Source organism: Solea senegalensis, linkage group LG15, assembly GCF_019176455.1.
Source record: "Solea senegalensis isolate Sse05_10M linkage group LG15, IFAPA_SoseM_1, whole genome shotgun sequence".
In the NCBI taxonomy this organism is placed as follows: domain Eukaryota; kingdom Metazoa; phylum Chordata; class Actinopteri; order Pleuronectiformes; family Soleidae; genus Solea; species Solea senegalensis.
Genome location: NC_058035.1, coordinates 17516932 through 17543985, shown reverse-complemented (window position 1 = coordinate 17543985; position 27054 = coordinate 17516932). Strand labels below are relative to the sequence as shown.

The following is a 27054-nucleotide window of genomic DNA, read 5'->3' as shown; positions in this document are numbered from 1 at the left end:
GAGAAGAACATCATTATCACTTGAGAGAGAGAGCAGAGCATTGTAATGGAAAATGGCCACACTAGAATAATAGAAGAATGAAAACAAAGTATAATAAAAATGAGTTAGTCTGTTGTAAGAGGGTTCCATGTTTTCAGTGGAAGATTTCTGGTTTCTCATGAGCCACTGACATGTAACACAGTGGTATTTAGTACAAATATGAGGGTGGTCTTTTTTTCTGAGGTGGCTTTGTTGTTTATGTTTTCCTTAAAGTAGCTACAATGTAATATAACTCACAAGTATAATGTTTGTATATGTATGTCTCCAATAATGATAATAATGATAATAATAATTTTAATAATAATAATAATAATAATAATAAATAAGGGGTCAGCGGCCTATTCCAGCAAATTCCCCAATCTAATCTAATTATCACATTATCAGCTACATACATAAATACGCTTGTTAGGGCCCGGTCACGTAAATAAGTGAACCTTGTACTCTTGTAGTTACCCTGTAACTTCAGCATACATCAAGTTCCACTAAATTTCCCAAACCTTGGCAGGAAGATGTTATAGACCAAGACAAACAAAAAATCTGACCGTAACCATGGCCTCAACTCAACAGGAAGTCTGCCTTTTTGAATTTTGGCGTCCATTTTGGCGATTTGCACCCTAAATGTAAATGAGTTAGACACATCAAAGTCGAAAAGTTATCGAAAGGTTTTGCAGATTCAAAAGTGAGGTCAGGGAACTGCTGCACTATACTGGGCTTGTTAATTATTAACACGATTTTAAATAAATATCCCTGTCTTTGATATTAATAGATTCATTTTGCATCATAAATTTGTTTTTATTGTGAAGTACACACCTGATGTCATGATGCAATATTGTGTTTTAATTTGAAGCTTTTAATTTGAAACTGTTGTTGTTTTTTCCACTGGCCCCCTCTTGACCAGACGAGACGCTCATTGGCCCCCAAATCATTTGAGTTTGACACCCCTGCTAAACGCATAGGGATTACACTTGAGGTGAAATTATTTTAATTTGGCAGAAATGGAAGATAAAACAATTACACTTATGTTTTCTTAAGTGTACAATCCCCTCGTTGTTTGTTGTTTTTCATTACCCCAGAATGAGCCTTTTATATTTATATCAGGAGCCAGGTCAACTCTACGACCGCCGTGTTTTTACAACAGTCCACAACAGACAGTTTTGATGCTACCTGCAGGCTACATGAATTCTTCCCTGGTGCAATTTGGAAATGGAGCGGTGAGCAGAGGATTCCTCCATGTGTAACATTCTGCAGTCTCACCAAAAGAGGCCACTAATTCTTACACACTGGACCTTTAGAACAAGTGGCGAGCGTTTATGATACTGCTGTAGGATATTCAAACCCCAGACCATTTCAAAACTCTTCCTATTTGATTAGAAATCTGCAGCACATCAAACAGAAACAGCTCTGAAAGTCACCAAGAGATCATAAACAACAGCAGAGGTCGCTGGGTCTGTAACGCCTGCACATCCATCATAATCATGCACGTAGTTGCATCCAGAATATGAATGTGATATTTATTGACTCTAAAAGACTTTTCACCCAAGTGCTGCTGCTGCTCTTGACTGTGTTACGGTGAAGGTTCTGACCACCCCCAACCTCTGCTTGACCAAGCTGTTAAAAAGCCCTTCTGACAACATGTGGACACCTCAGTGTCAGGGGTCAGGGGTCAGCAGCCTACAAGGCACAGGTTGAGCTGCTCACACCACACTTGCAGCCCATGGATAAAATGAGCCTGTGCCATGTTGTTGTGTGTCTTTGTTAACCTGAAGACTATATTTGCATGAGAGGAAAGAGCAACAGAGTGATCTTGACGAGTAGTGACAGGACGGATCTTCATGAGGAACGGCGTAACGTTCCTTTTACGCTACACATTATACCTACAAAGTGACCACTGTTGTTGCGCTGTAGACCATTTGCTTCAGGTTGCACCATGTGAGTCTTCTGTATACCATGGTTGTAATATGTGGTTGTCAGAGTTACTGCTGCCTTTCTGAAATCTTTAACCAGTGTGGTCTATTCTCTTCTGACCTCTTGCATCAACAAGGCAGAGAACTGCTTTTAAGTGGATATTTTCTCTTTTTCTCTGGAAACCCTGGAGATGTTTGTGCAGGAACGTCCCAGTAAATCAGCGCTTTCTGAAATACTTCAACCAGCGTCTGGCACCAACATAAATGTCACATTCAAAGTCACTTAACTCATCTGTTGTGCTCAGTTTGAACTTCAGCAGCTCATCTTGACCATGTCCTCCATCTTGCCTTCTCTCTCCACACATTTGTCCCGCTCCCCTACACTCTGTCCCACATGTTACCTTTCACCCCAACTGGCCTAGGCAGATGGCTGTAGACCTTTGTGTCTGCTTGTGCCAGAGATTTCAGATTCCCATTGACACCAGGTGCTTACTCATTGTGTGAAATGTCGGATTTCTCTTCTCCTTTCTTTATAATGTTGTAAGGTTTCTGCCTTATTATGTGCTGCCTTGAGGTTATGTATGATTTGGAACTATACAAATAAAAATGTATTTGATTTGAAAAACAATTTACACACTCAAATGAGTTACTGGCTGTATTTTAGTTATTACTGACTCTAAATTACTGACTACATTTTTTTGCAGGTGTGGTTTATCTCATAAAAATATCCACTGTGCTGTTTTAACCTAATTTACACGTGTGATCCTGAAAACTTTGATGACGGAACATTATTCATTATTCCCTGATCCATGTTTGTCTTTCTCAGCAGAGCAAAATGAAGTGGGGCTCCAAAGCTGCGGCATTAAACTGACGTACGCTGAGACTCTCTGCCTGTCCTCTCTCACTCGGCTCCCTCACGATGTCGTACTCGTTGACACACAATTCTCATCCAGGGTTAATTTAAATGGCCCTTCACAAGAACTCCACTTTAGATGGTCCCAGGCTACCATGGGTCTGTTGGGAATAATTATGAGGTCGTTGCTGTCTCTCTGAAAATACTGTCTAAAGCTCCTAAACTGAGATAATACTGAGCCTGATGATGAACGAACACACCCAGAGGATACTGGGTTAATCTGTAACGCCTCATTATCAATTCTAGAGGGCATCTTTTAAACCCAGACTCCCTGGAGATGCTTAAGAGGCCTATTTTCGGTTTTCAGCCGTTAAGTAGATTTGAGGTCGCTCATCAATGGATGCATACGATATTAATTTCTTACAAAAATTCAATTATCCCTGTGATCACAGAGCTTTTCTTAAGTGTAGAAATGAGTCTGCAGAGTTGTATTGACATTTAAAATAATCTTCAAACATAGAGGATGCACAAATAAATTCACTTGTGAGAACGTGAAGCCTGGCCCCCGTCAGCTGAGGCGGTGTCACAAACTTCCCATTGTTGCTGTCAGCAGCTCCTCAATTACAGAGACACTCGCCTCACCTGCTGCAGCCGATGCACCTGACTTGCATCACCTATAACGATCTGAAACCTATAAATATCCCCCCTCCATCACCGCAGCACCTCTCTGCTTTGTATGTGTAACAGGGCTTTGCTGTCATGACAAAAAAAAAAAAAAGAAATGAAGAAAGAACTTTTCTGACGTTTGACTGTGTGTGTGTGTGTGTCATCAGACTGATGTTTAAATTAACTAATGTGAACCTCAAACATCATTATAATACAAAGGCGGTGAATATTGATTCGTAACAGAGCTTTGAAAGTGTCTTTTTTTTTATTCTGACTGCGAGGGGAAAATGTGCACACCCTACTTTTGTGCTTATTGCCGCCGCGTCTTAATACATTTTGTGTAATGAATTAAAGATGGAGCTTGATTTTTTTCTTAAAAGCTGTGGCACCTGGGGAACATGATTAATACATTTGCAAATGGATCAATGTGAGCTCAGACAGATTTTACGACTTTCGACAGCTTGCAGCAGCGCAGCAGAGAAGTTTGATAGCCGCAGTTTGGGTTTCTGTCTGCCCCTCCTGCTTTTGTGCGTGTCCTTGTATTTGTGGCTTTGTGAGGACCAAACGTCGCGTAAACTATGTGTTTTACAGTTACTTAAAGCGACAGAATGTCAAGTCAAGTCAAGTCAACTTTTTCTAGTTTCTAGAGCACATCACAAAACAACCGAGGTTGACCAAAGTACCTCGGTAACATGAAAAGGTATAAAACATAAAATCAATTAAAACATGAAAGTAAAACAGTAAAATGGTAACATAATAAAATAGTAAAAAGGTCTAGATAGAAGTATTCGGGTTGACTATTCTTATCCTGAAGTGAAGACTAAAGAGAGGTGGGTCTTTAAAACTGGTGATCAATGCTGGGGGGAGATTTAATCCCAATTTTAGGGACAGCTACAGAAAAGGCCAGATTGTTCAGGGTTTTTAGTCGGGATTATGGAACATCCAAAAGGAGCGTGTTATTAGACCTCAGAGCTCGAAGAAGGAGTTCCTTTTGCTGTTTGTGCAGCTTACAACAATAAGAGCAGATTTTTCTGGCAGCCTGAGTCACTGATTATCATCAAGTGTGTAATCAAGTTACACACTTTTCTCACACTTCCTACCGTATAGTTGCCAAAGTAAACACTAAAACACTAGTGTGAGCCCTTGGGACGCATGTTTCATCTGTACGTGTTATAAATGTGATGAACACAATAGTATTTCTAGCACCTTTCTAAACATATGTTGTACAAAACATAAGTATTCTGCAAAATTGGCTATTTAATAATAATTGACAAAATTGTATATCGTGTACTTGTTTCAATGAAATAGTTGGAGCGATTCCTGAGTGACTGTGTGTTTCTTAGATAATCTCCAATCTGCACATTTGCCAATTGTGATTAAAAGTTAAATCAAAGATCGGTAACGTACCTAATGTCAAATTTGCAAATACTAAAGCCATAATTAATGTTGTATTATACATATTAACCCTTTAACACCGAGCGTATCCCAGACGATACGTTTGCGCAAGCGCACTTTGCATTACTGCAGTTACTGAGCAGTTGCATGTGGTCAGTGCAGTAATTTAACTCGCGTTGTTGCAGGAAGGAGAGTGTTGGAAAAACGCCTGTACATAGTTTCCATTTCCTGTTTTTGGAAATTGAGATAAAGACTCAAAATTTTATTTTAAATATGTTTTATACTGTATAATTTCAATTGATCATTTCAAATTTAACACAAACCTGGTGCTTGTGTGTTTTTTTTCTAAATAAAACCATTTAAAATTGTTAATTTACTATTTTAACATGCAGTAAATTGTAAATAACTGAAAGTTATTGTGGAAGAATGAGCAAACGCACTTACTCACAGGACATTTTCTGGCCCTTTTATGGTTAAAATAAGCAAAAAAAAAAAGAAAAAGGACATTTTGAGGCTTAGACGTTAAAAAACCAGTGCCATCACCACCTATGTTGAGTGAGAAATAATTAATTCCAGTGGTGTCCCTGTTCAGATTGTACCTCTCTGTCCATATTTATACCCATCTATTATCAGGCCAGGCCATGTGCTAAAGGTCATCAACTTTCCTGTAATTATTCAGTCTCAGACGCTGTAATACATCAGCAATGCTGGTTTTGGCTCAAGGTCAAAGCCAAGGATCCAGAGAGTGGAGGCAGTGATGGATTACTGTTTTTCCAGAGCCTTGAAGTCAGCAAAACAGTGACAGATTTCGGCAAATCAAGAAAAAATACCTTTTTCTCTGGGTCTTTATTGACACCTCAGAGTGCCTAACGGAGAAATGGCCTCAGTCTTCCTGTGTGTGATGCTCTGATGTGGACCCTTATCATCCTGTGGGATAAATGAAGTGTCTCCCTCTGAGGATACAAACGGTGACAAGAGGGAAACTTAACTGTCAGTGTTCAAGGAAACCTCATTCACCCGCCTGCTCCTCCTTCCTCCTTATCACGCAGGTTTGCATTGAACTCATCTGTCCGTACTCAGCACCGATGACTTTGCTCACTGGTGGAGAAAATGGACGTACTCTTTTAGCTTGTTGTTTAGCTCACTAGTGAATTATGGGCTACAACAAATACAAGCCAAGGTTAAAGTGGTTAAGACTCTGACTAAAGAGAGAGATGTTTGCAGAGTTTCAGTCTATAGTGACCATTTTATTCTGCAGCTCATCTGCGTAGCCTGAGTAGAGTAGACACATGGAGTTCTTGGTGGTGTCAGCTCTGTCCATTCAAACAATTTGTTTTCTGATAGCCATTTAATTTACTATTAAGGCATTAATCGAGACTGATAAACAACCAATAATTGTGTGTCGGAGCTGTGTCAGAGAGGATTAGAGAGAGAGTTTGGTATATGTGCAACTGCAGCTTCAGAGAGATGGTGAGAAATAAAAATCACTCCACCAGTATCAGTTTAGATTGCATCTGTTTGTTTGTGTTAATGTGTGTGTGATAGTCAACATCCTCAAAATTGTTTATAAGGATTTACATGCTTTTTTAGATAAATCTGAAGTTATTTATAAATTCTTGTGCAGTATTTCCGACAGTGGCCAAAATACTAAAACTACTCGGTGATTGAGAGTAGGTTAATAAGTACCAAGATTTAGACACATGTCAACATGTTCATATACAGTACGTATGTGTCGTTTAAAAGTTTGAAGTTCTAAAAGTTCTACAAACCCACTTGGCTGTTTCCAATTGCTCTGAATGCACTTGTGTTTGATTGGATTAGGTCGATTATACTCGGATGAGTAGGTTAAAGAGGGGCAGATTTAAACTCATAGCATCCTTCACGTCCTATATGAATCAGTGTGTTTCTCTGACTCTTGAGGACGGGGTTGTAGATTTGAACGTTCTCTTTTGTTAACCTCCACTCAACTAGATGAATGAATACGACGTTTGCGTGAGCCGTTCAAACCGGTTTTACATGATGTAGCCTTGATATGACTCAACTTGAGCAGAAGTGGATGAATTGGTCTCTTCTTGTTGAAGTGAGTAAACTCATCTCATCCAGGGTTTTTGTGACGCCCTAATTATTCTTAGCCTTGTGCATGTGATTTCCCATCAAATTAATGAAGTGGTGAAAAAATGCTATTCTGTCAACTTTGAGCCTGGATTCGTGGACAAAATCATTGTTATATAATTATTATACCTGCACAGTTTCTAGCTGTGAAGTTTTTCGTCCACCAAACAAAAGGTTTGTGAACATGACTTGATTTGAACATAAAAGGTTAGAGGGAGAAGATTTTAAAAACAAGATTTTGAGACATAAGTTCTATAATAATATGAATGGCAACCATGCCAGAATTTGCAATTTATGCCCATAATCTCACAATATTAAATACTTCCTCTTATTTTATATGTAAAACATGGATGCCAGAGTTCTCAAACTCCCAGCCTGTGAGCCACTTAATGTCTAGTTATAATAAGATAACTCTGTAGTTTTTGTAATTATCACAAATATTGTAATTGCAATATCATGTGAACCTCAGACCCCTCCTGACATAAGGAGATAAGGACAAGTTTTATTGTCATTGTGTCATTGTGCTTCCATTGTGATGGAGGCTACAGCTCTGGGGAAAAAGCTGTCCCTCAACCTGGTGGTCCGGGTTCTTAAAGTGCGGTACCTCCTACCTGATGGTACAACAAACAGAGGATGTCCCGGGTGAGTTTGGTCTCTGCAGGCATAAACCGAGTCAAGGTCTGGGAGTGCAGCTCCCACAATCCTCTGGGCCCTCCTGTTTTCTACTGTGCAGCTTCCATACCACACTGTGCAGCACTGACGGAGAATGCTCTCTATTGTGCTCCTCTAGAAGTTAGTTGTGGGGGTAAGTTTTCCTAAAAAGTAGAGCCTCTGCCGGGCTCTCTTCACCAGGCTGGAGGTGTTCTGGGTCCACGTCAAGTCCTCCATTATGTAGATTCCCAGGAATTTGATGGACTCCACACTCTCCACCTCTTCTCCATTGATGAAGAGAGGGGACTGCGTGGTCCTCCTGGACCTCCTGATGAAGACCTCTTTTGTTTCGGTGGTGTTGCCACTGATGAGTGCCACCACAGTCGTGTCATCGGCGAACCTCACTATGGTGTTGGAGGGGTGGATGGGGGCAGAGTCCTGGGTGAAGCGAGTGAAGAGGGCCGGACTGAGCACACAGCCCTGCGGTGCACCTGTGTTCAGGATTATGGTTGCTGATGTCAGGTTCCCTATCCTGACATTCTGTGGTCTGTTGGTGAGGAAGTCCATAATCCATGGATTCCACTTGTTTAGTCATCACTTCATATCAGGAACAGAATCCAACACTGTCTGTAAAACTACTAAGTCTTATTCTATACCTGTGAAAAACAACTTAGAAGGGCCAGATATATTCAGTCTCTCTGATTCACCGATATATAACTGGATCTTTGTGGATTTAAAGTGCACTGAACTTCTTGAAACCTACACTGGTGCCTTTCATTTTCGCAGAGGCTTCTCCTGCCACCATGACTTGAGTCACATGACATACAGAGCTCTATACATTCCTCAACTGCACTTAAACTGTCAGTGTTGGCATGTTAATCTAGTTAGAGTGGACATCTACATGCTGAGTATACAGTATATATGCTGTGAATGACCCAGAATGACAGTGTGTATATACTTTGACTTTGTTTTTATTGTGTACTAAGTTCCATCTGCTAACATGGAGTACGGGCGATCAAGATGGTTTGGCTTCACTGTCATGGTTTCATCCTGATATGCAGTCATTGGTGTGATGTGATACTAACACCCGAGCAGCTGTTCACTCATCAGTGTTTGGATTGTTGAGGTGTGTCCCTGGAACCCACTCAGCATTCAGTCCATCATGGCATCCTGCTCCCCGGGGGCGACCGACTGAGAGCTTCCCACTTCGTCAAATCTGCAGACACTGCCATGACATCTGCGATCCAGGGCCCACTCCCAGAGGCTCATGGGCAATCTTCCATCCATTGACTCCATGTAAACACGAAGTGTCATGATCTGACTCTTGATTTCTCAGCCTCGACAGCGCGGACTTTGCTCCTCTGCTGTCTCTGTGTGACAGCTCGGCTGCACTGGTCCACTTTTTTATTTAAATGTCACACCAGTGTTGACTGCTGCACCAGTCGGAGACATACAGTTCATATCAAGAGGCGTCTGACAGTGTGCATGAATATTCCGAGGGGAAGTGCTTGACCTGCTTAAATGCTACAGATTAGATTAATGTGAAATATATTCTCACCCATGTGAGTTTGAAAGATGACTCGACAACAGATGTTCATGTTTCTGTTGAAGACTTATTTGTGCTTTTTCTTGTGTTTGTACGGACCGTTGTATTTTAGATATTTCTCTTTGGTCTGATTCCCTGCTTCTGTGCTTGTCTGAGGTGTTTCACCTGTGTTCCATTATCCCTCCCTCCCCCATGTATTTAGTCTCTGCGCTCTCACTCTCCTTTGTTGGTTCATCTGTTTAGTTTGGTGATTTGTTTAGTAAAGGTATCTGTTCTCCTGTTCTCCTGTGCCCCAGCCTTTTGCTATGCTGTTTTCTGCCTTATGTTATTTTTTGCTCACTGCAGGAGGGCAGCCCTGCATTTTGGTCCTGACCTGCCTGCACCGTGAAATTGGATACAGTGTAAATGTGATAGGGGACAAATTTATTCTCAGAGCCCTGAGACTGAAGCTGCTTTCAGACAGAATTCCAGTATGAGTGTAAATGTCTGCAAAGGTATTCTCAGAGATCCTCCTGCCAGCTCTATAGTATAAACTGAGGTTAATGTGAGCTCATGTGAGAATGCAGTGAGGAAAAACTCAGAGGAATCCACAGCAAGTGAATGGGTGAGAATCCTGCTTCCTGCATGCTGTTGTGAAAATGTCTCCCACAGACAATTACAAAATCACGTATTTGTACTTTATTTAGATTTCTAGCAACTTTTACTCCACTGCATTTCCTCTAACTATCTTTGTTACTTTCATCCATCCATCCATCTCAGCTGACATAGGGTGATAGGACAGTTCACCAGTCCATCACAGGGCCACACATAGAGACAAACAACCATCCACTCTCACATTTACACCTATGGTCAATTTAGAGTGACCAATTTTACCTAATCCCCATAATGCATGTTATTGGACTGTGAGAGGAAGCTGGAGAAAAGCCACTCCCACACGGGGAGAACATGTAAACTCCATGCACTCCTTGTTCCAACCGGGGCTTGAGCCCGAGTCTTGCTGCAAAGGCAAGAGTGCTAACCACTACACCAACCGTGTGGCCCTCTTTGTTACTACCAAATACAATCAGAAGAATTAGTAATGGCCTGTATATATAGAGAGCTGTTCTAGTCTTGATGAGCTGCTTTACACTATAGTTTTGCCATCCACACGCTTCAACACAGGGTTAAGTGTCTTGCTCAAGAACACGTACAGACTAGCAGAGCCAGGAACTGAACCCACAGTCTTCCAGTTGAACGACAACTTGCCCTACCACTGAGCTACCATGGCTCAATCCTTACTCTTTTTTAATACTTTTACTCCTCCTCCTCCTCCTCAAGTACTGTGTATTTTATATAAGAAAATGACAGTACAAGTACATGTCATATACTTTAAGACTTTAACACAAGTAATATTGTAAAAAGTGACTTCAACGTCTATCAAAGTCATTTTCTAGTAAAAAAATACTTGTACTTTTACTCAAGTATCCCTTTAACGTACTTTATACATGACTGTATATGTTATTATGTAAGTGGCAAACTCAGAAAAACTCAGAGTCCATGTCTGTATCACTGTACTGAGTTATTTGAACTAAAGTATGTAAGTGTCAGCAGATTTACTATTCAAAGCTTACTGTACATCATTTCCAGCCTATTTCACATTGCTGTGTGACAGCAATAATATAAAATGGTGCAATTAGAGACACTAAACTTTGATAACAAATGCTTGAAACCTGCCTTCACCATTAGCATCAGGATCAAATAACCAAGAAGTTCTTGTTCCATTGCACATGAGGGGACAGTGTCACTATTCAGCTCTGAATACAGTTTAACACAGGGAAGCTGATGTGTCCACAAGCAACAATTGAAAGCAGCTATGATCAGACAGGAGCACAGTAATTGTCCTGTGTCACTGGTTATTACAGCAACTTGACAACACTGCATTTAAGAAGCCGCTGAAAGTTTGTCTCTTTGACAGTTTCTACAAAAGTTCTATTGTTAGCTAATGAATTGTGTTTTATAAGAAGACAGTGAGATAAGTACAGCAGCGATACACTACAGGCTGCTGTTAGAGATGCCATAAAGCCTGTGTGGCTCCCATCTGACTCTCAGAACTGATCAACAGATCAATAGATATGGCAGCTGAGGCCATCCGTCAAAATCCAGCCGCGCGTGAGCCGACTAGCAACGTTTCCGCTCATCTTTTTATCTTTTTCACACAGTTCTCTCCCCTCTGTGAGAAACGGCGATCAAACACATCATAAATCCCTGCTGGAAACATGAGCTCAGATTGCTGCACTGGTTCATGAACATCATGGACACAAACACTTTGGATAAGTTTGTAACACTCCACAGATGTTTTTTCCCTCCGTTTGATGAGGATCACATCTACTTTCAACAGCTAAACATCACTTTCTTCACCCCCTTCTTCTCCTCGTCTCTAAAACGCTGAGCTTTACACGAGTTGCCTGCTGCTTTACAATGAAGAGAGTCTGAAATAATCTAAAACACCTGATTAACTCATTCCTTAAGTTACATGAATGATTGCTGTAATCCCATTTGAATTAACTTTCATTACTGTGGTAAATAGTAAAATCAACTTTAAGCAAGTGCATCTGCTCTGTTTGCTGCAGTGGTGCATTTAATGTTATATACCATTAAGTACTGAGCATATAAATACAGAAAGATGGTTTAACTGTAATTTTGTATTCAGACACTTAGCCGACTGTGCACAGTGTACAACAACCATTTGCAAGGTGCTTCATTAAAATCGATTTCATATGTTAATCAAATGTTCAAAACCTTTGTAAAAAAGAAATCTAAACCATCAACAGTACAATAGTTCACAGAGATAAGCAGCGAGTAGTGCAACATTTCAAGTCATGATAACCACAGAAAATGAGAATGTGAACAGCTTCAGTAGCTCTACATACACAGTCATGTTCTGATTCGTTGCTGCTTACGATCTATTACTGTAGTCATTTTTACTTCTTGTACTAAGCTGAGGAATGTTCAGCCACATATTTACTAAACATCATGTCTCATGTTTGTTTTTAATCTTATGTATATTCATTCAGCTTTTTCATGCACAAATTGAAAATGTGCGTTAAAAACAAGCAGAAGGAAACTTGCTAAATGATAAAACAGGAATGATAAAAATCAGCAGGAGCAGGCTGGAAGCAACTTCACAGAGAGATGATACCTGACTCTAAGGGTGAAATCACTAGATATCAATCATTAAAACAAGGGTTTAACACATTTGGTCAGCTGGATATTATACACACTTTATCATACATATGTTATTTTAGATATGTATTGTTCTTTAGTGTGGAAATAAAACATGTAGGTTTGTCTTGTGCTATCCATAACTACACAATAATTGGACAATAAACTGTATAGAAAAAATTGAAATAGGTGCTTAAAACCTGCATTTGGGTTGTATAAAAGGGTGTATGTAAATCTGTTGTGAAAATTAACCCTTATACGTCAGTAAACATTTTCCTGAGCAAATAATACTCACTAATATTCAGTAGTACAGGTGTTCTTCAATAGAACATGACGTTTATTTAAAACAATATGACGCACTGGTGCTACATTGGAGGGACAAAACATGTTGTAACGCCTATTGAGCTCATTGTGCACCGAGTACATGTTGCAGTCCAGTGGTTCCTGGTTCCTTCTGTAAAGTTACTTTTACGAAGTATTATGTGGAAATACAATAAAAACCATCCAATAAGACTATAACCAAAATACGTGATTTCTTTTCACGTGTGACAAATGCAATCACGCACCTTTTTAATTGTACTCTTTACTAAACGAGGCTAAAATGCACAAAGTCATGAGATCTTCTAACCCCAGTTCACTGAGTTACATGTGAAACAGCTGATGACGCCCCCTGCTGTACGACGTCTGTTTGTGTATGTGACAAATACATTTGAAATTGATTGACAGCACTAGACACGAGAGGCAGATGTTAATTTAGGTTTTGTGAAGAGGGGTTTAAATAAAATCCCATTATGTCGCTGGAACTTGGAGACATTTTCTTTAGCCGGTGCTATTATTCAGGGAATAAGAAAGAATTGTTGTACAGCCAGAGAAGACAAAGGAACAAGGCAGTCTTAATCTTCACCCCCTCTAACTAAAACTAAAAGTATTTACATTTTTCATTGTTTCATTATATTTATGTTTTTATACCTGTGCATGTGCTGTTTAGTGTGACTGGATACAAAGGCACAGTCAGCACCGTTTCCCACACAGCTGTTCCTGTAAAGGCTTGTGTTTTCCCTAATTGCATTTCCCTCAGTGTGTGTGTGTGTGTGTGTGTGTGTGTGTCAGGATTATGCTTTTAAATTGTTAAGCGCAGCAGTAATAAACTAAATGCAGACAGGTATGAACGGCTAAGTGAAAATAAATCAGTGTAATTGATGGGGATAAATTTGTTTTTCTCTTTGACTGATTCTGAGTTTCCCATTTGTTTCCATCCCATCCTTCATAAAGACATTACCAACTTAAAAGCGTAGCATCCCGTTCATTAAAGCCATTAATCAGCTGAGAACTGTTACTCCAGTGGGGATATAACAAAGTGAACGACTTATTGGTCATGTTGTAATGTTCACACTCTGCTGAGACCAAACTTTTTCTTCTCCAGTGAAGCCATTTGTAATGTTTTTCAACTTGTTCTGTCACATGCACAAACACATCATCAAAATTCATGTACTGTACATAGCACACTCATACATAGTTATTTAAATGTAAATTTATTTCAGGATGCCTTTGAATATTCAGACTTGGACAATGGATTAAATTATTCTTCTATGCAACAGAGTCTTTGCCACCAAACATATTATTATAGTTAAGTTGTATAGAAACGAATAAATAATATACTATAATCTTGCAGGGGGGAAAGAATGTGAGCTAAAGGAGACTTAATACCCATAATAATAACCGTAATAAAAAAGAATTATGAATATATTCTGCCAGCTTTGTAAGTGGTGTCAGCGTTCACCTTTCTCATGAGTTCAAAAGAAAGAGAAGAACACAGGAAGACAGTAAAGGTGAAAGAAGAGACATTTGTTTGTTCTTCTTTTCCTTTTGTCATCCATCACAACTCTGATCTTTTTCTTTATCTGTCACTTTCTCTCTGCCACGTTCTGCCTCTTCTTTCGTCTCACTACAGAGAGATTCCCCCGGTGATGATCTTTAGTAATTCTTCTGCCTTTTGTGTCATCGCTAAGGACGTGTGTGTGCGTGCGTGTGTTACGACAGCTTTTTCCTTATGTGTGTGTGTGTGTGTCTTCATGTGAGTGTGAGATGGGTTGCAGGTGGGCATGTTTTGAGTGTGTGTGTGAGAGTGTTTAAGTGGATCCTGGGTGCTGCACAGGAGGCACCAGGACAAGTTTTAATAAACCTTTAAAATGGTTTGTTTCACTTGTTGTTGGTGGTTTCGTGGGAGTTGGGAAGAGGCAGACTCACTATTCATGTTGCGATCAGGTTTTCCCCCATAGGCCTGGCAGTAACAGTGTGTGTGTGTGTCAGTGAGAAGAAACACAAAGCTTTGCTGACACCTTGTGGCCTTGTGTTAGACTAGTTTATGTTGCACAGAAGGGCAGAATCAGGGGCTATCGAGATCACCCGAGGAAGCTTTGATTAGTGAGGCCCTTTTGTCTGCCAGAGAGTCAAGCTGGAGACGTGTGTGTGTGTCAATGCATAGGTGGACGCCATTGGTATGTATAAACTATATTAGTTTAATAACATTTGTGATATGCAGGTCTGTTCATGGCTTTCATGTAAATTGTCTGTGAACTGAGGGGATTATTAACTATGATGGTGTAGACCGGATTGGCAATGTGATGAGATTGTTCAGAGTTAATTTGTGTTGGGAAGATATTCTGGGATCTAGTGTTTACTTGAGTGGTTGGTATAACTATTAATAATTATTATGCTTTTGATCTCAATCTGTTTGATTTTCTTTGTTTTGTAAATATGGAGGCAAAAGTGATGGAGGTCAATTAATTTAATGCACTAAATATTAAAAGGTTGAATAAATGTAATTTCATTTTCAGATCCTAAAGAGACTTGTAAAAAAAAAAAATAGATTGCTTAACAATAGTTTATTATAATGGAACATTATATGAATGTACTTATATTACTTATATACTTATACCTATATAATATCTAATCTTCTGCTATAATATTTGGCATGACATGAAATCGGTTGGTAAATTTAGAGTTATTATCACATATTTCAGCCCATTGGTGGGGATCAAACAGATTCTCCCTTGAGCTGTTACAAAACCATCACTGTCTTTCATGGACACTTTTGTGGCCACTATGTGATCGTCTTTATAATTCGTTGCATTTCATCTCTAATGTTTCCTGAGAAAAAAAACAAATCAGCTAAAGAATGAAGAGTTTTACAATTTTATTTCTGAAAACGTCTCCCTTCTGTGACCAAAATAAGGTGGACCACAACAAAAGAAGCACCTACAAGAACCTCCAAAACTGTACATACATACATACAAAATAGACATATAAACGGATAAATCTGTGTACCCTAAACACATAGTGCTGCTTGATACAGTTTAGCATACAGAAATAAACCATGATGACAAAGTTAGATTCTAAAACACAAAACAGAGCACTTTGTATCTCCTGTTATTCTCTCATTGATTTTTGAACACTGTGCAGCTGATGCCCTCACCTCTGCTTAGATAGCAGCGGCTCTGGGTTGCATGGAAACAGAGGTGAGCAGTGGGTCAGTGTAGGACCACTCCTTCTCCTTCACCATCTCACTGGACTTGGACTGGAGCAATTTAAGGCTCCAGGTCCCGGTTTGGATCACTTGCAGCCTCTGTGGTCTCGCTCTCCTCTGTGCATGTAGTTAGAGACAGGGTCTGGCGGTTTGTGGTCTTGGGTCCTGCTTTGCATCTTGTACCATACACAGTGCTGGGCATGGGCCGAGCCTTAAAGGCCTGCCGCTTCTCTTTCTGACCAAGGTTCCCGAACTCTGCCAGAATCTTTGCCTCCCTCTTCTTCTTCTCCCTCTCCAGGAAATGGAAAGGCTGTGGCAAGATGGCAGCAGAGGCCTGGTTGAGTTTGGAGTGACGGTCACATTTATCACCGCTGCTTCTGCTTTGGTCTGACCACTGATTAGTGCGACGGCTGATGATTTCGTAGAGAGGCAGGTGAATGTGGGCCGGAGCAGGTGATGCTCTGAACTTTTTCTGGCATTCTCGGAGTTCCTCCAGCTCACGTCTCAGTAGCACGTTCTCCAGCTCGATCTCTGAGCGCGTCCGCACCTTGTGCCTCTTCCTCTCCTCCTCTCGCAGCATCATCTGGAAGGGTTTGGGCACTGTGACTTTAAAGCTGGATCGAATTCTGATCCCAGTTTGATAGGATAGTCGTCTCTGGGGTTTTGAACACGGGGTCTTTGGCTGGAATGGAAACTGTTTCTGGATTGCTATTTCCTTCGGCCTCACCAGGATGGCTCTAGGAGAAAATAGCAGTTTGGTTCAATGAAACTTTCTCCTTGTGGGCTTCCCTCCAAAAACAACTATATTTTTGCTAAACTTCACCAACCTCCCAAAGGATCGACCCTGGGCAGATGTCCTGCATCGATTGTCCAGCTCCCCGATGGTGTCCTCTGCACAGATCTCTGATTGGTCAGATCCACTTGACATCTCATGGAAGTCCAATTCCTCCTGAGAGTTGATCCTCTGGAGTGTCCTGGAAGGGCAATTATTGCAGATTTGACGAGAGATTATCAGGATGAGGGCAACATTAATGACGAAGCAACCATTATTCCTTACTCATGTGGACAAGGACAATTTTTTTATCATCTAAAAATATATTACACATGTGACCTGCATCTGTGGCAACAATGGATTAAAAATTGCAAAAACTAAACAATGAATTGAAATTGTATCCAATATGGCCTCCAGCAAATAGGCACAATATTTGTTAATGCCAAAATGTGTGTGAAAATATCATTTTAGATGAATTATTGTCTTGCCCTATTGTCTAGTACATGTTATTCTACAGACTGAAGGGAACGTCTTTGTTTCTCCCACAGATCTGCACAAATATCACACACTAATCATTTTAAATATGGTTTTTAATGAAAATGAGAATAACGATGTAAAAATGACCAAACCCTCTGATATCGTAATTCCTGTCAAAATAATTGCAATCAGATATTTATTCAAAATCATTCAGTCCCAATTTCCACTACAACCCCGTGCGGTTTGCTGAGCAGCTGGCAGGGCTGCACACCTGATCTTCATTTTCACTTAGAACGTAAGCCTGGTCCACTGCTCCACTTACTGCCAGATTATCCTGCCTTCCACGTGGTAGAGCTCAGCCAATTCTACTGAGAACTATTCTGAGTCAAATTGAACGCTAAGTTTTTTTTATTCCTTTTCCGAGCGCTGCCTGCACCCCTATCAATAAAGACTCTTCAAACCTGTGAAACTCTAGGTCCACGTCTGAATCAGTCACTCACAACAGCTTCATCAATACAACCAACACGTAGAATTCATGATGGCAACAGTTGTCTATAATTTCAGTATATGTATGTTTTACAGAGCTGATGTGAGCACTTGTTGTCCTTTAAATGTAATGTAATATTTTTTCATTTACTTATAATGACTCACCTCTTTATTACAACATACAAAAGACACTTAATAAAGACAACTTCATAAATTTGCACATTTTATGATGGTAATTTAATGTAATGTAATCACATGTCCAACCTGATTGACTGTCCGGCTTCTCTGATTCTCCCTCGTGCCAGACCTCCATCATGGTCCTCTCCTCGCCACTCTATGCCCTCGCTGATGTACATCCTCTCCAGCTCAGCCATGTTCCTCAGGTGGGTGTTCTTCAGCTCCTCCAGCCTCCTGTAGTACTCCTGGTTGGAGAAGTAGACCCGCTGCTCCCTCTGTAGGCCATGGATCTCCAGGGACACGGAGCTGCAAATCCCTCTGTCCCCTTTACCTTCCTCGCTGCCTTCTGAATCCAAGTCGTACTCCTGAAATGTGAAATTGTAAACGTCATGACATCTGGTGGATGCATTGAGCACAAACGCAAAAGAAAACCAAAAGAGTACAATGAAGTCGTTAACTGTATTTTAACTGAGCAAAAAAATGGCTCCTTGTTTACCATGTAAGGTAGATCCACTTTATTTAAATATACAAGACCAAGTAATATGGATTTATGTGAATATTTTGCAACTTATTCAAGAGGCATTAGTGATTTAATTTTTAGTTTCAAATGCAATTGTAACACTGTAGTCTGCAGTCTGTTTGGGGGATTTTGGTCATTATGGGGTTTACAGTCTGATAGTGTGTGTTTATAGATAATATTACTGTTGACATGTCCAGTAACAAAGGTTAAACAATCACTTGCATTGACTTGAAATCCAAACTAATAGAGATCCCCATGCCGAATTATGGATGTTGCATGTTTTTTAGTTTAAAATACTGATTAATGTTATTAACTGAGGAGTCTCTGAAGTCTCACCTCACTGGGGCAGTCCTCATCTCTGACAAAGTAGTGGTCTCTTTCTTCTCGGCACACAGAAATGAAGTTCTTGTTTTCCAGAGACGGTGATCTGTACATTGTTGACACCTCCTTTTACTTATTAACCAACAAACAAACAAAAAACTAAACAACCAGGTGGAAGTAGAGCAGAGCTGCGGTCTACTGACATCTCAGTCTGCACACTGACCTGCAAAGCAAGCCTGGAATAAGATAAACACTTAAACGCACAGTAGGGGGGAGGAGGGGAATCTTATCCTCTTATCATCGCCACGAGTTGAAACTTTACAGCTGTCAGTGGTACGGTCCATATGGTTGAGTGGATTTTCACTTGAAGACAAGATTCAAAAGGAGCCAATCTAATTTACAGATTAACTTTCTGATCCAGGTATTCCTGCACCTGTTGCAGTTTGCAAAAGAAAATGCACATAATGAATGAATTGACACAGAATTTTTTACCCACATTATTTCCTGACACAGTTCCCCACCTCCCTCTTAAAATACTGACATGATTTCCTCTGAGCGTCCAGCACTAACACTGCTGACCTCTGTGCTGCGGTGGTAGACATGGAGCAACTCTGCTCCTGCAGGCTGAGGTCAGGTGAAATGAAACCTGGCCTCAGTTCAACTGTGAGATTTTGGGGATTGGAGAGATTGAATGTTCCCAGAGCCAACTATTTTAATCTGTTTACTCTGGTTTCTCAGCCGAGTTTTCACCTCGTGCTGCCACGCCTCTCCCCATCTGTCCTCTGTCTTCTCCGATTCCTTCTCCCATCCATCTATCATCAGACAATATCTCTCTTGGAGAGTTCTTTACGCTGTCCTGACTTTTATACAAAATATACAGTGAATGATAGTGTTTCGTTCTTATCAATTCAATAACTTTGTGACTGCTCAGGTTTATAGTTCACATTAGATCAACACTTAAGGGTAAACGCGAAAGGATTAAGTTTCGTAATTTATATTGATTTGAAATCATATCATGTATATGATAGAATATTATTCTATACAAAATCGGATTGGGGGCCACACGGTGGTGTAGTGGTTAGCCCTCTCGCCTTGCAGCGAGAAGACCCGGGTTCGAGCCCCGGTTGGAACAAGGGCCTTTCTGCATGGAGTTTGCATGTTCTCCCCGTGTGTGCGTGGGTTCTCTCCGGGTTCTCCGGCTTCCTCCCACAGTCCAAAAACATGCAATGTGGGGAATAGGTAAATTGGACACTCTAAATTGACCGTAGGAGTGAGTGTGAGAGTGAATGGTTGTTTGTCTCTATCTGTGTGTGGCCCTGCGATGGACTGGCGAACTGTCCAGGGTGTACCCCGCCTATCGCCCGATGTAGCTGAGATTGGCACAGCACCCCCCGCGACCCTCTGGTGGAGGATAAAGCGGTAGATGATGACTGACTGACTGACAAAATCGGATTGGCATAATATTATTATTAATATTTTGGCTTTTAAACAACAAAGATGATATTACACTTTTCATGTTTAATTTATGTCTAATTTCTGGCAGTTGATTAGTAAAAATCCTCATTTTAATCTATTAATTACATAATTTTTGTACTGGAAAATCCTTAGATTTGTACTTATTAGTTCAGACATAGGGTATAAAATGTTGAATAACACTAATGATAATGATAATTACTATTGTTATAATAATTATTATACATGAATCTGACACTTATGCATTTACATTCTTCACTTTGAATGAAAAGATGTCCAGTCCTCAGCTCACACCTGGACATCTGTCCACAAGATGGTGCTATTGTACATTTTATTCCTAGTTCTACTCCCAGGCATCATGGTTTAATAAGTATGTGAACCGTTCAATCTGAGCATGTTTCACATGAACAACATCACCTTGAGCTATTATAATTTAAACATACATTTGAATGTTTTAATGTAGCAGTAAAGGTGGATTTACTGTGATTTTTCTTTTCCCCCTTCTTAGGTTAGGGTGAGTGTAAGGGGCTAGGGCAGGGGTCTCAAACTCAAATGACCTGTGGGCCACTGACAGTCTCGTCTGGTCAGTCGGGGGCCAGTCAATAAAAAAAAAAAAAGCCGTATTAATAACTTTTTTTATATGAGCTTTTCGGTCTTTTATCCATTATTCTGTACAGCGCTTTGGTCCACTGTGTTTGTTTTGTGCTTTACAAATAAAGTTGGATTGGATCATTTCAAAAATATAAGCGCTTGTTTTAATATGCAACAATAAAAAAAAAGATTATTTATGATGCAAAATTAATCTATTCTTTTCAAAATAAAAACATATAGAAATGACTTGCCACATGAAATCGATTGGAGGGCCGCCAGTTTGAGACCCCTGGGCTAGAGAATGCATTATGTCTATGAGTGTCCACACAAAGAATGCAAAATTAGCGTTTGTGTGTGTGTGTGTGGGGTCTGAATTACAGCTGTGAAAAGTCACTGCACAGATGGAGTATATCTCAGCATGCACTGGGCAAATGGGAAAGCACCTTTGTCAGGTTACCAGGGCTTAATAGGTAATAGATATTTGTTTTACAATCTTCCTTTTGTGGACAATATATGGGACATTTGTGTACCTTTGCTGTGTGTGTGTGTGTGTGTGAAAGTGTCCAGTTTTCCACTGGGCTCCTCAGTGCGTTGGTGTGGGATGAATGGTGGCAGTGTTCGGCCAGAGAGGGGCAGAGTAAACAGTTATCACAAGCTTGGCCGTCGCATGCAACACAGAGCAGCATGTGGCCGCACAAGGCCATGGTTCTGTTCTGCTTTCTGTGCAACAAGTGGTGTTTATTAAGCACCCCGATGTCTACAGGGAACATTGATATGGTTTCCTAGGTTTCTCAGTCAGTGGCACTTGCATACTGAGTTTGAGGGCCTTTGGATTCAAGATAAAGTCTGAGATCTTATCATAAAAGTGAAAGTTGAAGGGAACATCAGGGCATCTTTCTTTTTTGTATTTCTCAGTTCAAATTAGCAAAGAAAAGAAAAAAGGATTTAGACATGAAGGCAGAAAGAAAAGCGAGAAGGAGTGCTGCTAATTGATCATAAGTGGAAAAACTCAAAGGCGTTAAAGTGAAGTGAGAGGAATTTTTACACAGAAAGAAGGGGGGAGAATAAAAGGTAGACTTGTGTGAAAGTTAACGAGACTTTTCTAGTGTGGCTAATGCATGGCAAACATTTAAAACCTAAACAACTACAGACCTTCATCAGGCTGACACGGTGTAAAGACAGGAAATGACATCATAGTCATAACTGAAGTGGATGAAAGAAGACTGATATATTCAGAATCCATTAAAATGAATCAACCGATATAGTCGTCATATTTACAAGAACGTGTGCTCTGCTGTCCAACTAATCCAGCCTTAAATTTCAAATTACATTTTTTAAAATGTTTAAATTGTGGGAAATTTGAAAATAAATAAATAAATGTATAACCTGTGTATTTTAGACTCCACAGGAACATAAACAACATAGAGCTGATTTTGTCTTATTCATATTCTTTTTGACATTGTTACTGTCATTGTGTTATGTTGTCTTGTATGTCTCTCTCTCTCTCTCTCTCTCTCTCTCCCCTCCCCTCCCCGGGGTCCTTCATGCATCGTGTTTCCGTACACACGATTTAACGGCAGTGCTTTTTTAGCCACATCCTTTTTACAGAGAAGTGTATGAGGAAATCCCCCCCCCTCACCATACCTCAGACCTCAAACACCTCACATGTGATGACACCTGATTGGACGTGATTGGAGAAAGTCGGAGACATGACGTCGTGGATGTGTGGAGAGGCTCCTTCTTCTGCTGATCTTTCACTTTACGACCTGTTTTTGTTTAGTTAATCAATGGGTATGTAATGTGGCCGTGCACTTTTCAGTGTACAAAGTACAAATACTTTGACTGTACCTAAGTACAGTCAAAGTACAAATACTTTGACTGTACCTAAATACAGTCAAAGTACAAATACTTTGACTGTACCTAAGTACAGCAAATTCATGTTGCTGTACTTTTTATTTATAGTTCCAGCAACTTTTACTCCACTACATGTCCTCTAACTATCTTTGTTGCTACCAAATAAAAGCAGAAGAAGAGCGGTCTGTATTTATATGCTTTTCTAGTCTTGATCAGCTGCTTTACATTATAGTTTGGCCATTCACACGCTTCAACATGGGGTTAAGTGTCTTGCTCAAGGACACATTGAACCCACCACCTCCCAGTTGAAAGACGACACGCCCTACCGCTGAGCCACCATGGCTCAAACCTAATGCCTCACTTTTTAAAGTACTTTTACTTCTACAACTTCAGTGCATTTTATATCAGAAAATTATTAAGTACAGTAAATGTCACATTCTAAAAGAAGTAATATTATAAAAAGTGACTTTAGCTTCTACCAAATTAATTTTTTTGGTAACATACTTTTACTCAAGTATCCCTTTTTACTTTTTTACCTTTATACTTTCTACAAGACTGGCGCCTCTCGACCTGCGTTTTCATCCCCTTTGTTATGGAAAACAATCCCTGTCTGTCTGCTTTTGTTTGTTTTCATCTGATCAGATTACATATACTTCTAAAGCTTGAATCTGTGCTATAGCTTTTTTTCAAACACACAAATATCATGTATGTGTGTGCGTGTGTGCCCGACGGACAATTCTCTCATGTTCCCATTTCCGGCAGCTCTGCCACAGGATCTGGTGAGGGTGAAGTCTGTGTGACAGATGTTAAACTTGCTCCTGCACTTTAGTGTCTGCATTGAGAGTCTGTAGCTGCAGGCAGTTCACGTGAGCCATGTGCTAAAGTATTTTCAGAGCGTCATTTACTGTACATGAGTATACATGATGCATCTGACCTTTACCTCCACACAGTACAGGGGAGGAGCTGCTGTATGTAAATGTATCCATGACAAGGTGGAAATACTTCCAGTTCTTCTCTACGTGTTTATGGGGAAAGGTCGGAGGAACACAGACGGTGTTAAAGGTGGGATTAAAAATGCTAAATGCTAAATGCATTCCATGAATTCTTCTCAAGTATTGAACATGTCAGATTTACCTCAGTTTCAACGGCTTTTTCCAATATCTCCCACAATGCTCTTTAACCGTTCTAGTAGAACAAACACAAGCCCTGTTGAAACAAAACTTGTGGTTTCACATAAGAAAGTGATAATAATAGCGGTGAGAATTTCCAGTCGCAACAGTCGACTGATGATTGACTAAAGTTTCACTTCCCTTTTTCACTAACAGATTTTTGTATTCGTTACAATATTTAAAACATCATTATCCCAGCTTCAGCACTGCTTTCTACTCTTACATGAATGAACATCAGGGTGTATGTCAAGTTTACCGGCTCAAAATGTGCCTCATATTGAGGGATCCACACTGATCAGACATAACATTACGACCGCCTCTTCATTTCCCACAAAAACAGCTCTGACCAGTGGAGGTATGGACTCCAGAGACATCCAGGGGCGTAGCAGCAGAGGAGGCAAAGTATTTACAAACATAAGTCCGGAACAAAAAAATCTATGAGACCCCATGCCACAGCCTGGTTGTTAGATTTCAGAATGGTAACGTATGAAGCATTAAACAAACACATGCTTGGTCTGGTTTAGTTTGATTTGGCTAATAACATATCGAGCTCCAGTACAGAACCTCTATCGCCCTCTAATTTCCAAGGTGCTGTACATGTTGTGTACTGTATATGTACACCATACTGCACCGTTTATTGTCTGCATTCAACTCTACTCAGCAATGGAGTGTTTATTTGTTTGTTTGATTGTTTTTCTCAACTTCTCTTTATGTTCAATGAGGCTCGTGCTTTTGCTTCTGCAGCGGCTTTAGACCAACGCTCTGACTTTATGACTTAAAGGTATCAGATACACAGCTTTGGTCTTAATTCATCTCACTTCACTTTAATGCTTTATTGTCCCCACTATCTGTGATGCGACAGAGATGTTATGTGTTGTATATCTGTCTCACCCAAACTGAAAACACAAAGTCGAGCGAGAGTTTGTTTTGAGTTGAGTTTTACTGACGGAGCACAATCACTTCCATTTATCTGTGAGTAGCCAAAATCACGACTTTCACTTTGTCAGCTGATTGTAGCTGGTGTGCTTCCCCCTTTCCTCCAGCAGGAGTGCTATAACACATCACTGTCTGTGTGCAGCGCAGGAATGTCATTGGGCAACAAAACACTGCTATGCTGAGAAACACAGAGCGAGTCACATGGAGGGAGTTGGCCTGTTCAGTGTTGTGTGAACTCATTTGATTATCGTTTGAATGAACAAACAGATATTTGTTCATATTTTAAAAAGTTATGAACCTCTAAGTTGCAACTTAGGGCCTCCATGCAATTGCACTTGTTCAGAAAATCCCACCGATGAGATGAATCATCCCTGTAAACTCAGTAACCTGCAGTTTTATAAATGTTCTGAGATATCTTCAACAAATGAACTGTTCACTTAGTGCCTTATACAGTATATACACTGTCAGGGCTGGGTCATACTAACGACATACACACATAAGTCCATATAGATATTTTCATACTAAATGCCATTCCAGTTGCTGCAATTTCTCACCAGGAAATCAAACCTCATTTGTGCTTCCTTGTATAGAGTGCTGACTTGTGCATTTGTGGTTAATGTTGGACTTCCTCATCGCCTCAAGCAAGTTTCCATCTTCATCTCCGTGGTGTCTTCTGCCCAAAAACTGAGCACGCCACCAACTGGAAAGTGCTGTGCCATGAGTCAATGAAATTCTGAAAGTGCGTTGTAGTTTTTTTTCACTTTTTATTGATTAAATGAAGCACTTCCAGAGTGAGTTACTATGAAGCCACAGATCTAAACAACATGATATGAAGCTGCAGTGTGACTTCTCTTCTGCTGGAGATTGGAAATGTAAGTGTGTGAGTTGCAGGGAGGCTGCACCTTCCTGTTTGTGGGTTGCAGGTTTTTCGCTAACCTATATTCCGTCTGTTGTAACGCAGCTTGATGTCCGATTTCACCACCTGTGAAGTTTAAACCGTTCCAAGTTTGTGTAGAAACTACATTTACGTCTTTCACACCAACGATCTAGTAGGTGGCAAGAAAACAGTTGTTCCGGTGACTCAAACAGACCACCTACTTCAAGTGGGTTTATTCCCAGCTTTAAGTACGTGTACTACAGGCTTTTCCGCTATATCTTTCCCCTGAAACTGATGAAGGCCTTTTGGACTGTCAGAGCTCTGATAAAATGGGTGATAAAAAACCTCAGACACATGACGGGAAGAGACAGAGACAGCTCATTCACACACACGCACACTGGTGAGGAAACACTGTGATCAAATAGAGAAGTAACACAAAAAAATGACATGCATGAGAACAAAAAATCTGGTTGTTGTACTGCATCTCGTGAGATCCTGTTTGCGATACTCATTGTTTTATTTTTATATTTTACTAAAGGTCCAGTGTATAACATTTAGTAAGGTCCGAAAGGCAGAAATTGAATGTTTGTGTAAGTGTAATCACTTCACCTTGCTTTTTCATCTTGAGCTGATGTGTTTCTACAGCAGCCCGGCGGAGGCTTACGACACAAATGAAGAAGAATAACATCCTCTCTGGTATGTGAAGGCCACTATATTTAACCGGTGCAGGAAAGGGAGGGGCGAGCCGAGTAGTGCTCTGCTTTGCTACAATCTGCAGTCTCAACCTTAGATATTGCTAATTCTCACATGCAGTGGGCCTTTAACACATTGAGACCAAAGATAACACTGTGAATCGTTTTAATTGGTTGGCGAGAATATGTTTCTGCCCTGGATTCCTACAGTGTATATACATATATATGTATATATGTATATATGTATATATATATATATATACATATATATATATATATATATATATATATATATATATATATATATATATATATATATATATACATACACATATATGTATATATATAAGTATATATATAAGTATATATATATATATATATATATATATATATATATATATATATATATATATATATATATATATATATATGACAAGGTTGACAAGGTTGGGATAATAGAGAAGTTTCTGAGGGGCAAAAAGAAAACTGTGCAACTAACAACAAGCCAACATCAGCCAAACGGAACAATGATTCACGACAACCAAACCCCAAGACCAGAAAATGCCACCAAAGACCTCTCTGTGTGTTGTGTTTCAAAACATTGGCAGGGGACAGCATTTGTATTGCACAGCAAATGATTGATATTTGTAAAGTATTCTTTGTTATCCAAATGTATTTATTGTTTAAAAAATGACGCTATTATAGTTATAATTGCACATTGCATATTTTTATTTGAAAATTGCTTTCTCACAAAGCAATATTATTGTTATTTGTATCGCTAAAGCAAAATGTCACGGGGCCCCTGGGAAATTTCTT

At 40.0% G+C, this 27054-nt stretch overlaps 1 protein-coding gene across 1 annotated transcript; it reads right to left on the bottom strand.

Moving 5' to 3' along the window:
* Positions 1-15546: 15546 nt before the first annotated feature.
* On the bottom strand, positions 15547-18857 carry LOC122782020 (protein FAM161A-like). Its single transcript, XM_044046194.1, has 5 exons — positions 18662-18857; positions 17893-18170; positions 16721-16867; positions 16001-16630; positions 15547-15963 (listed from the first exon to the last, which is right to left on the bottom strand). Exons 1-5 carry the CDS (start codon positions 18758-18760, stop codon positions 15849-15851), a joined length of 1269 nt encoding a protein of 422 aa, XP_043902129.1. The 5' UTR covers positions 18761-18857; the 3' UTR covers positions 15547-15848.
* Between the last annotated feature and the right edge of the window lie 8197 nt (positions 18858-27054).